We start from the raw sequence: 12,150 nt of genomic DNA on the forward strand, positions 1-12,150 counted from the left end.
TTTCTTAGGAATCAATTTGACTTTTATCTAGTAAAGATTCTTCTAAGTTTTTAGAACAAAATCATTTAAGCATAAGTTCTGTTCATAAAAATATAGAATATATATAGAGAGAATTTGGTATATGTAAAATATATCTAGAATTTTTATACATCATAGAGTAAATTTGTTTATGTACATCTGATATAAAATGCCATTGTAAGTCAAATTCACTTGAACTCTTATTTTAAAATGGTGGAGGAAACAGATGCATCTGATACAGACTGGGTTTGGGTTGGTTTGGCATTTTATTGTGCAAGAACATAAGTGTTCAAAACTCTTTTATAATGAGTTCTAGTTAACCATGTAAAACAATATGCACAGCAGATTATGAATGTTTTATCTAAGCAATGTGCCCTGTGCAACTAAACAATTTATGTTATGATCTGTAACTTCAAACTTCTGTGTAAATATTGCAAGTGTGTTGAGATGTTGACAGAAAGTAATGCAGAATTAGACTTGGAAATAACGTACAAGAATTTTCTTTGGCTATCAGAATTTTGAGAGACTAGATAGAGTAGCTAATGGCTGTGTTATAATTGCAACATAGTTCAATAGATATTTTTCCATGTCTGATAACATGTCTTACTAATACTGTTTTCCTGTGAGGTAGATAAATGTTACATTGGAAAGCAGATGTAGAGAGAGAAAAAGGGAATTAGCAGATTCTGGTTGAAGAATGATCTTTTTTTAATCCCTTTTCCAGTGTTTAATCCTAAAATGATTCTTCTGGTTTTATTATAGTAGAGATCAGTTTTAACTCAGTTGAATTCAAGCTCAACATAGAGTGCAGAAAGTCTGTGCAGTGTTTAAGCATCTTTATGAGCAACTCGATCCTTTGAAGATGACTACTAGCCTTATTCTGAGTTTTTGAACAAAAATACTAACTCCCTCTCCCCCCGTTATATGAATATATATTCTTCTATGGGGAGGGAAATTTTAAAAAAATGAAACAAAACACTTTTTTCCTTTTCAATTGCATATCATATTGCAGATTCAGTTCTCTGAGAATCTAAACTGGACTTGAAATATAATGGTGTGCTTATCTACACTAAGATTTCTTTGAAGTCAGAAGGAAATTAATAATTGCCCTGGAGGAAAATGTATCTTCCTAACTAATTATCTGTTCGGCAAACACAGTTCAATGTTAAAATAATAAGATGCTGATAAACTGGAATGGCAGCCATTCAATCATTTTAAGTTATATCTAGTTGCCTGCCCACAACTTATCACTACTGTCTGTCCCTAAGTTTATTCCTTACATCCTCTCCTGTGGGAGTTTAATGTGTTTTGATTTTCAGAATTCTTTTCCAACTCTTTTGTCTTTCTTGGACAATGTATATAATTGCCTGCTATAGCCCAAGTTCATTTTAGGTTGCAAATGGAAGTCTTGGGCACTACAGCTGGTGCATGTTGATAAATATATTGAATGAGTGCAAGTTGTAAGGCCAACTAGATGAGCTAAGACTGACATGCTTAATGAGAAATACTTGATTGTGATTTTGATGTGTAATTCTTTATATCTTTATTAAGACATATTAAACAATCATCATCAAGTATTTTTTGCTAGTGAATTGGTTGCTGATCTTGTCAACAGGATGACTTATGGCTTCAACTCATGGATGTAGAGCCTGGGTATTGTGCTAAACTCTATGAGCTATCAAGGCAGTATGATATGATGTCCTAATATTGGCCCTTCTGATTAGTATGTACAAAGGGTTAGATCTGGAAAGGTGGAAAAAAAATCATGAAGTAAATTTTGAAAATATTTAAGCACATGTAAATCATAGTTATTTGGATGTGATATCTAGTAGGTATTACAGATACATTGCTCCCCAGGGTTTTGAGGTAGTGATGGTGGGTTGGTTTTTTTTTTTTTTTTGCAGTTTTGAGGGTTTCTGAATCTTTGATTCTCTTTGGTTGTTGTGTAACTATGGACAGAAATTGCATAGAATGGAATTTTTGTAAGCAAGCTCTTGAATACCACATGGGTTTACAAAATGACAGTCTATGAGTGCTTATTCTATTATTTCATTGCATATTAAAGCACAGTTTTTGCATCCCTTGGAGATTCCCGTGTCATTAAACAAAATAGCTTTAATGAATCATGGAGCAATCTTCCTCCATGATTCTCAAAAAACCCAAAGCGTCAGTTTGGTATTCAAGTCACATATATAAACTTCGAAGACCTTCATCATGCAAACATTTGATGATACCTTTACACACTGTTCTGTGCGTTCCATCTGATCTTCCATGAGCAGGTTCCCCTTATCAGTGTCTTTCAAGTTTCAGAGTTCTACAGTAAGATATTTTTTAATAAACATTTCAATTTATGCATATTAATATAGAATTTGGTTCTTGCCTTATGCACCCCCATCCCAAGGTTAGGCTTTAGGGTATGTGCCTCATCTGAAGGTATAGAGTATAAAATAAGTAATAATCATTCAGGACTTTTAAGTTTTGAGTAGCTACTTGACAAACTGTGTAATGTTATTAACCATTCACTAATGGCTTTACAATCCTATTTAATGTATAAATTCTTGTTTAATGTATAAAATAAACTTTTAAATAATCTCTGTGCTGAGAGAAAATCCAGAAAAATATATTAGCGTTTACTGATTAAGAGACATGGTGAGAAAAAACATTTTTTGCTGCATTGGCACTGGATTCTGTGTCAGCAGTTAAAATGTAAAGGAGTAACTAGTTAGTAAGCCATTAGTTACTTAATCTGTTTCCTTATAACAGTTACATTAGAGTATGGTATTTCTAAGTGTCAGTGTTTTGGTAAAATAAAAAGACTGTACCTCTACGTAAAGCAATACTTTTTGAGGATGCATGTTGTATAGCTTGTCAATTGTAGTAGAAGAAAGCTCTTTAAATAAGCTTCCTTGCTTTGGATGAGGATTCAAAGACTTGGAAGAAAAAATAAAAACAATACTCCCCAGGTACCAAGTAATTCTTATTACTATTCAAAATAGTATAGTCCTCAGGTATTTTTTTAGCTGGTGATAAAATGATCCCAAACATACTTACTGGAGTATAAATTATATAATATGACAGCCAGAACACTGGGGGAGCACAGTTGTACAAATGTGTAAAAAAAGCACTGTGTATGTTTGTTAAGTACAAGAGCTGCAAGGTAATGTTCCCCAGGAGCGCACTCCGCCCACCTTCCTGTCCCAGCTGTTGCTGCTGCAGCCTAACGTTCTCTTTTCCCAACAGACGCTCCCCGCTTTAGGAGGTTTGCTCCCTGAGGTGCGTAACAGGAGGCATCCATGTACGCACGAGTACTAATGGATCATGATATCATACATTCTTCTTGCTATAAAAGTGCATTTTGGGGCTGAACTAAAAATGTAGGCATGGTAATCTGTGTTGTCATTTGAAAGGCCCAGTCTTATTTACCAATTCTATTTTCTTATTTGGGTGAATAAGAGATAGATACAATTTAATAGTTCTTATCTGATGGCAATCTCTTTGGAGCAATACTACATGGTAGAAGCTCCAGATAATGGATATTGACTTCAAAGTGGGAGTTCAAGGGGAGAAAAGGTGACATGGGAAGTGCAAAAATGGATGGAAGAAATTTTTGTTGCAGTGATTACTATTTTGAAAGATATGTGCTCTGTCACATACCAAAAGAACAGAAAAGCTTCATTTTTTTGAGCCATCAAAATGTACAATAGCTTTTAAAATGCTGTATTTAGTAGCTCTTTCAACCTCATGCATGTCCACTAAACCAGCTGGTTCACAGATACATTTATCATTTTGAATGCTTTGATTAACAAGATATTAAATACAGCACAACTGTTGTAGAAACATTTCTTAGCTTGAAAAATAAGTTTTTGCATTTTGTAAAGTGATTTATTCAGTGCATGTCAAATTTGTCTTAACATTGCTAGAATTTGTAGGTTATTATCCACAGGTGATTTTATTAAACTGTTATTCTCTCATAAAAAATGACACTGTTTAGTTCGTGACGCTCTTGGATAGCTTAGTAATGTTGTAGTTCCTGAAAGAAAGTTATTTAAAGGGTCACGTACAACTATAGATTAGAAAGACAGCTTACTATTTCATATATAAAATAAAATATCTCTTCAAGAATATTTAAAAGATTCTTTTAATAAAGTGGTAAATCTTTTTCTGTTCCATTGATAGATTTATTCAGTAGAATTAGGATACGTATTATTATATGATTTCATACAAAGTCGTATCCTCACTAGTATGACATATATCTGAAAATTATAGTATATATAGCTCTAGAAAATGTAGAATCTTCTGTCAGCTTCTTCAGAAACATTTCAGAGAGCACTGTTGGTATATGTCATGGTATGTATTGTGATATATGCATATCAGATGGACAATACAAAATAAATTTCTACTTTCTTCAAAAATAATTGCTGAAGCAAGCAGACCTTCAGTAATAATGAAATCAAGTATTCGTATTTAATTTTTTTAATAACACTCATTAACATAGGTGGGTTTTTTTATATTGTGTAAGGTGTATGGCCTGATCTTGTGTAGTCATTGCTTAGGAGAAACTGTCTTTGTGAGTCCAGCAGTTGTTTTGCTTATGGAACAGGTGATATAAATTGGAGCAGGAATGTTGCTGATGCAGCAGTCATAGGGTCGGGGTATTTCCTGCTATCTGCATCATGCTGGAACAAAAATAAACAATATCCAAAACTTTGCTTGAGGTAATTTTTACTGCATTTTGTTTGTGAATGATTGATAACAGCAGGCTTGGGCACTGTGGTAAGCATCCTTTATGTAAAGACAGTTCTCAGCAGTTTATAAATACTTTTCCTCTAAGTAATAGCATGATATACGCAAGAAGATTTTTAGTGCCACGCTTTATAAGGAAGCCTCTTTTGAACAGGGTATTTTTAACCTCTCTTAATGCACATACACAGTGTGCTGGATCTGTTCCTTTCTGTTACCTTTTCTTCGAAGTATCACGAATATGTTGTTTGGCTTAGCATTTTTCTAGACTTCTTAAAATTTGCTCTCCATCTCTGATTTTTGTTGGAAATCAGGGATTTTTTACTAGCTGTGTGTCTGCATTACTGACATATGATTTTTTTTTTTTTTTAAGAAGTTACAATATCCAAAAGCCAGATTTGGTCATAATACAAAATCCTGTTTAACATGGTATGCTTACTTCATATGAAATGTAGTGGCTTTTAAGGGTAGTTATCCACAAAGTTTTTCAAAACCCCAAAGCTGCTGTAATGAAATATGAAGCTTCCTTGATACTGGTTTCTTACTCTCTGTCCTTGTCACTAACCAGTGCCATTGTGCATTAATGTTTTGTGTTAGTTACTCTGTTTGGATGCCTTGTTCTAGTTTCTAAAAAAATCATCAAATAAATAAGTGCAAAGTCAGTAGTTTCTTAGGCAATGATATCGACAATGCTTTTCTGTGTTTTGAAGGTTAGGGCTGAGATGAATAGCTCTAATTGGTTTTACTGTATTCTGTTTGAAGCAATGATATTGTAGTCTAGACTCCTGGACCTCCTTTTGAACTGATCAGGTTACTCTAAGCATCCAGAAGTTCAGTTCACTAACCTCTTAGGAATCTCACTGCATGCGGGAAACAGTCCAGACTGCCCTGTGTTGTGTTTTTTTTTTTCCTCTGTGGCATGGGTTTGTCAGATCTTTTATAGGAAATGTCATCAGACTGCCAGAGTTCCCCAAAGCACTTGGCTACTCAAAGGAAGCTGGGATGACTTGGACCATGATTTGCAGCAGGGCAAGACTGAGGCTGTGTCAGTTTGCAAATTTAAGGAAACCAAAGATGGTATAAAACCAGTGATGGTCCACATCTGTGTTACAGTAATACTAGGAAAGCACTCTATTAAACTGGGAGTTTTTCCCTTCCTGCCAGACAATGTGTCAATGTTTCTTACCAGTTTAAACTGCTCCAAGCTTTATCAGAGGTACCACAGAGATGGATTTGGCCTGGTATGGAAAATAAATGGCGGCATGTAATGAATTTCTTCCTGAGCGCAGTTGCAGCAGGGGGTTGCACCAGTGTCCTTCACGCTCCTTTCTAGTGCAGCAGATTCATGCCAGCCAGTTCCTCTGGCCAGCTGAAAGTCTTCTTGCGCTTGTGAAGTGAGGAAAGTGGCTGGGGTGCAGTCGGGATTGGAGACACTGATTCTGTTTGATAAACATCTGCTGCCTGATTTTGTGGTGCATTTTTGGACAACATATAAGGACATGCTGGGTGAAGCCTATAAATAGGATAAGTAAGATATAAAGAGCAAGGACTTTTTTTTTTTTTTAATTCCCCTTCAGAGTTCTCTGAAATGACCTGACAACAATTGAAAATCTGATTGCAGTAACATACTGTTGAGCTTTCCTCTTTGAAATAATCATCTGATTGTGCTGCATGTCAGCATAAAAAGTTACCAGTAGCTTAGAATCTGATGTAGATTCTCTTTGCTTTCTGATATAAAATACATACTTTATAAAAAGCCACTCAGCCAATTGCTTATGATACATTTAGAACAGGTATATTTTGGCAGAGTGATACAGTCCTCTTGAAGCATCCAACCTTTACTAGGAGTTAGGATGAGATTGTGATAAATTACTGATCTCTTATCAATGTGCTTATTAAATGATCAGGTATTTTGTATGATTGGCTTTCAAGTTTCAAAATGCTATCCTGGCAATGTCAGATTATCTTTTCGCATCATTGCATTAATTTGTGTTGTGATTGCACACTTTTCATCCATCTATTGCCTTGTCACTATGGAATGTCCAGGCACACAGGTAGATGTTATGTGAAGTGGCCAGACATGGTGTAATAGTTTGACTGAGATCTCATTTCCATTAAAGCAGAATCTGACCTATCTGTGTAGTAAAAAAAAATCTTTGTGGAGGCACAGTCTCAGTTACTATTGTATAGCATTATGTCTTGTGTTAAAATGTTCCATTTTCTCCTTTTCTCTTCTTTTTTTTCAAGGAAAGACAGGCAACAGTGAAAAAAGAAAAGACTTGTCCCCAGCAAATGAACAAACTGGGAGAACGGAACAAAATGCAAAGAGCAAATTCTGTCACCATAGATGGACAAGGTCTTCAGGTGTGATTATTGTTATTTTAATTTTAAGGAGATGCTTGTAGATATGAAGGCAATGATAGAATGTGTAATCTTTACGGTGAAATATTTCCTATACATTCACTAGTCTCCATTTCACTTTTACATATTTTAAAAACACAATAAGTAAATTTTTCTATCTGTACAGGAATCCTGTGGTGCAAGTCTGCTTCTCATGTGTTTGGTAGGATTTCCTAAGACATTAAAGGGGAGGGAAGACTAGCTCTAAAACACTTATATTGTGGCTTGAAGCTGAATTCAATTGTTTTAGTATCTGTTGTGCAGCATTGTGTGAATTTATGTCATAAATCTGAGTCTATGTCTTGATAACAGTTCACTATTCTCATTTGGACCTGTTAATTAATAGCTGGATGGAGTAAACTTCAAGGATGTTATTTGTCCAGGTGTTTCCAAGTAGAGTATTTGACACATCAAAATGAAAAGTTGAGAGAAGCAAGATGGTTTCAGTAATAGCGATGTTATACTATGGTATTTGTTTTTCTCTGGTGCATAAATTGGTTTAGAGTAAAAAGAATCTATCTTAGCACCAACTATTAAATTTTTGGTCAGTATCAATAATAATAACCTGATCATCGTGAAAGCTGAGTGGATCTCGAAGGATACCATAGTGAAAGTTTAGCATCAGTGATATAGAGAGGTTTTTTTTTTTCAATCACATATGGTATAATTTTGGAACTATTTCCACAAAGATGTAAGAGTCCGTAAATATTAGTATTTAGCCTAAAGATGATCTGGAGCAAAAAAAAAATTCTGTAGCAGATCAAAATATACTACTCTAATTCTCCCATATCTGGTCAAAGCATGCTTCTCTGATTCTAATACTCGAATTTTGCTGGCATGGTCTCATTTTGACATGAACTTTAGTGAACAAGAAAGTTTTTTTTTTGACTTTGTTTTGAACCTTTATAATTCAAAAAAATGATTGTTATGTTAATTGCATTTGTTTATAAGTTTCCACGATAATGTATCTTTATACTACTCCTTTTAGAACCTATATTCAATGTGGGAGAAGGTATATATAATTGGTCCACCACTTTTTTTTTTTTTAATTTTATTTTAAGTCACTTATCTAATAACCAAGTAGAGATTGCCTTTAAATCACACTAGATGAAGGCTTGAAAATATTAACCAATTTAGTCAAAATCTTTATTTGCATCATTTGTTATATGGAAATTATATGTTATCCAGAAAAGTAATTTGGAAAATTTGTAAGAAATTAATTGAAAGAGAACTTATTTTGGAATTGAATGGAATACAAACTGATTATTAGATTTTTTTTTATGGTCCTAAACCATCTGCTTGTGATAATATGTTTAAGTTTCGAAATAAAGGATTTAAAATAGAAATAAGTTCATCAAATAGCTTTTGTTGAGAAAAGCATCAAGACCAAACATTCCTTCCATCAGACAGCCGTGAGCAGATAACTTAGTGGCAGTGGAGATCTGCACGACTTAAAGATTATTAATCATAGTTAAGCACATTCATCTTGCTTCTTTCTAGCTAACCAGCTTAATGATCAGGATTATTATTTCTAATTAGAGGAAGTAATAGATCATGTATAACCTTAAGATGAGTCTCATTAATTAACCTGCGTGCTAAGGAATTTCAGTAGGTAGTCCATCTCTGTCACAATGAATACCGTTGGTTTACACTTAGTTCACAGGAACAAACATCATGGAAATTGGCTAAATAACTAAAATTGATTAAAACAGTAGATAAAAATTAAATATATGATAAACTTTGCTGTATCCTGAAATTTGATATATGTTTCAACATACAGCATTTTACTGTAACAACGTACTATGCCAGAATGTGATGCTGGGTTTGTTTTATCCTAGGCTTAATTCAACGAAGTTTGCTGGAGTTTTTCATTATTTGTTGTATATATTGGAATGGATTTGGATCTGTTTGTGATGTTAGGGCTGGAGCTGACACACTAGTGCTTAACACTTTCTACTAGAAGAAAAGTGCTTTTAGATACTTATAGGGTTATATGCATATGTCTGTAGGATACCTGTAAGACTCTTTCGCTATCGTGTGTCTTGGGTTCTACCTTAAATTAAATTTTATGAAATCTGCAACTGAAAAGATTTTGTTATTTCAGGTATTATGAATAAGGATTCAGAGCAGGAACTTTCAATGTATCATTTTGAAATGGAGACAGTCTAAGCTTCATCTCTGAAGTTGTTAGTGCATGACTTTGGAGGTCTAGACTTCGAACTCTTCATATGCTTTTAAACGTTCTAGAATTGATATTATATGTGCCTAAAAGTGATAATTTGAAATATGAATAGTCTAACTTTGTGGTTTAAAACCAGACATTAGAGAAAAATAATCCGATGTAATTTTTTTTATGTTGAAATCTTTAGAGCAAAGGCAGTGATCACTCACATCTTAAAGTATCTGAAAGTGCAAACTCTATTACTTTGAAAGGTATTAGTTTGTAAAGCTGAACACTAATGGAAACATGTAAAATTTTCCATGCACAAAATAATTAAAATATAGACTAGAATTTGTTGTTCCCTTCAGTATATCCTGCTCTCCGTTCTTTTCCTCAGACTTGTCCTTCTTCCACATTTTCTCTCTACTTTTTACAGTTTTGCAGCTTTCTAAGTTGTCTAAAGGGACTGATTATTGTTATGTTTGGTGCATTTTAAGAGGTGTGTGATTTCATATCATGTCAAATGTTCCAGGTTTCTGTCATAAAAAAACTGACAAATTAGAAATTTCATGTATCTATATTTGACCCTTATATAGTGTAGTGTTATTTCTCACTACAAAAATACAGTTTATTCATAGACTTTTCCATAAGAAATTACCATCAGAATTAGTTGTGCATTTCTACCATTTAAAATATCAATATTTCAATGGAATTATAGGTTAAAATGGCATCGCAGCTGTAAGACAGCTAGCATAAAAAAAAAATTCACCTTGCAATTTGTGGCAAATTAATGAAGTGAGGATTATTGCAAATTATGGTATTGCTTCCAGCTGGATTACATAGCATAACATAGAGTTTGCATTAAGCTTTTTGTTTTCTGTCTACTATAGGAAAAAATGAATGCAACACACAGCATTAATGAGTGGCTGTGTTATTCCCTTCTTTTAGATCACTCCAGTTCCAGGCACTCATCCACTTTTAGTTTTTGTCAATCCTAAAAGTGGTGGGAAACAAGGAGAAAGGTAAGGTTTATTTTCTCTGTTTATTCCTCTCTTTCTCTACTTTGATCTCTGTGATATGTTTAAAAATGAACATTGAAAGTTTTTATTTGAAAAGAAACCTAATGTTTTTATACTGTTATGCCTCACATTTGAACATCCCATTGCCCTGTTTAGAAGAAGTACAAACTAGCATATAGTTAAAAATTCTGTGGTTAAAAACCAGAATGAGCTCTGTAGGACAGTTTCATATCACATAAGAAAAAGTAGATATATTCAGTATATGGGTTTGTGACTTGCATGAAGGTGTGAATTGCTGTATTTTGCATTGAAGCTTTGAAGTTACAGCAGTTTTCTTTTACTCTCTGTAATAATATACAGGGAGGCCAATTTTAATTGGAAACAGTATTCGATTTTCTAATGTATGACTTGCCTTTCAAAGATTTAGGGAGTTAGACTCTCCAGTCTCTCTGTCAGATTTCCTACAGTGAAGAAACCTTTTGATTTCTGTAGATAGGAAGCATTCTAGCAATCCAGTTAAGTATTAAAGTCCAATCACACAAACTTTAAAGACATACTTAATTTTATATACATCATTAATTATACTGATTTAAATTCAAAGTGCCTAAGTTTATGTTTAAATGTCAGTGTATCAGAGCCAGGATAAAACAGAGGTAAGGAGTGTTCCCTTTCTGATATGTCCATCAAACTCAGGCAGAAATGCTGAATCAGTTACCTCTGGGCAGATTTTTTCAGTATCTACTTCAGAAACACAAGTGCTAACAATGTGGCCCTTTTTGATCATCACATAAATCCCCGATTTTTTTATAGACTAGCTTACCTTGTCAATGCTGTAATTTATGCTTCAAGTTTTGAAAAGAGTTACGATCTTTTGACCAAGATCAGGCTGAAGATGACACCTGTGGATACTCAATTGATGTGGGTACCAAAAAGCACAGAAGGAGGGATCCAGTGGGATTCTAAATCTTGGAACCAAGCAAGTAAACTGCAAGTGGGTCAGCTTTCCCTACCTCCCCATTACCTCCATTAGGTCCCTTTTTAAAAACAGTGTCCCTGAAACTGACAAAAGGGAGAAATTCTGCAGAGTAGGTGTTAGGGAAATTTTCAGAGCTGAAGAGCATTTAACCAAAAATGCATTTTAAGACCTCTGGGAGAACAGGGTTATCATTTAAGAGCCGATAGTTTAATCCCTGGGCTGGTAGTATGTAGATGTCGGCAATGCCAACAATGCTACTTTTGTTAAAGGCAGTTAATGATCAAAAAGGTTCATTCTAAGCAGTTTCACGAGCATGCCTTTGCGATCACAGCAAAACAACATGAGCTGTCCTGAGCATTCATGTTTCAGACACACAGTAGTGTGAGGTAGCCCTGGTCGTCTGTGCCTCGGAGCATGTGAAACACAGTGCACTGACACTAAGCTTGGCTTTTTTGTAGTGCTAGAATGAAGGGAGTGGATCAGGGATCCAGTCTGGAATTCTGTAGGCGAGAGGCAGGTTAGAGACCTGCACTTATGTAGTTAGTTGTAACGCAGAAACAATTTAATGAGATGCTGTTTCACGGCTTTTAGTTCATGGCTGATAATTGGTCTCAAGTGTTACTATCTGAATGGGCTTAATGCATGAGGGATGTCATATAATGTTAGATATTCTCCAGGGTAAAAGCAAGTTTAAAACCTGATCCCTTTCTCAAGCACCTGTTCCCGTTCACATATTGCAGTCTGACACTTCCCAGTTTATGTTAACACAACTGTTGCTGAGACCAAGCAGATTGCAGGAATTATTTGGATTTAAAAAATGAAATCCTTATACACAT

The 12,150-nt window shown here is 34.5% G+C and overlaps 1 protein-coding gene across 8 annotated transcripts in view; it reads left to right on the forward strand.

The window, feature by feature from the left end:
- The window catches only part of DGKB (diacylglycerol kinase beta), a 349,951-nt gene that overhangs the window by 117,836 nt on the left and 219,965 nt on the right, over nucleotides 1-12,150 (forward strand). For 5 of the 8 annotated variants that reach the window (XM_071805088.1, XM_071805087.1, XM_071805091.1 and 2 more), the window contains 3 exons: nucleotides 3,259-3,291; nucleotides 7,006-7,122; nucleotides 10,268-10,341. In XM_071805088.1, coding sequence (XP_071661189.1) covers nucleotides 3,259-3,291; nucleotides 7,006-7,122; nucleotides 10,268-10,341 — 224 coding nt within the window. The remainder of the gene's footprint in view (nucleotides 1-3,258; nucleotides 3,292-7,005; nucleotides 7,123-10,267; nucleotides 10,342-12,150) is intronic. The other 3 variants (XM_071805090.1, XM_071805093.1, XM_071805094.1) reach the window with 1 other exon arrangement.

This window comes from Patagioenas fasciata, chromosome 2, assembly GCF_037038585.1.
Source record: "Patagioenas fasciata isolate bPatFas1 chromosome 2, bPatFas1.hap1, whole genome shotgun sequence".
Classification (NCBI taxonomy): domain Eukaryota; kingdom Metazoa; phylum Chordata; class Aves; order Columbiformes; family Columbidae; genus Patagioenas; species Patagioenas fasciata.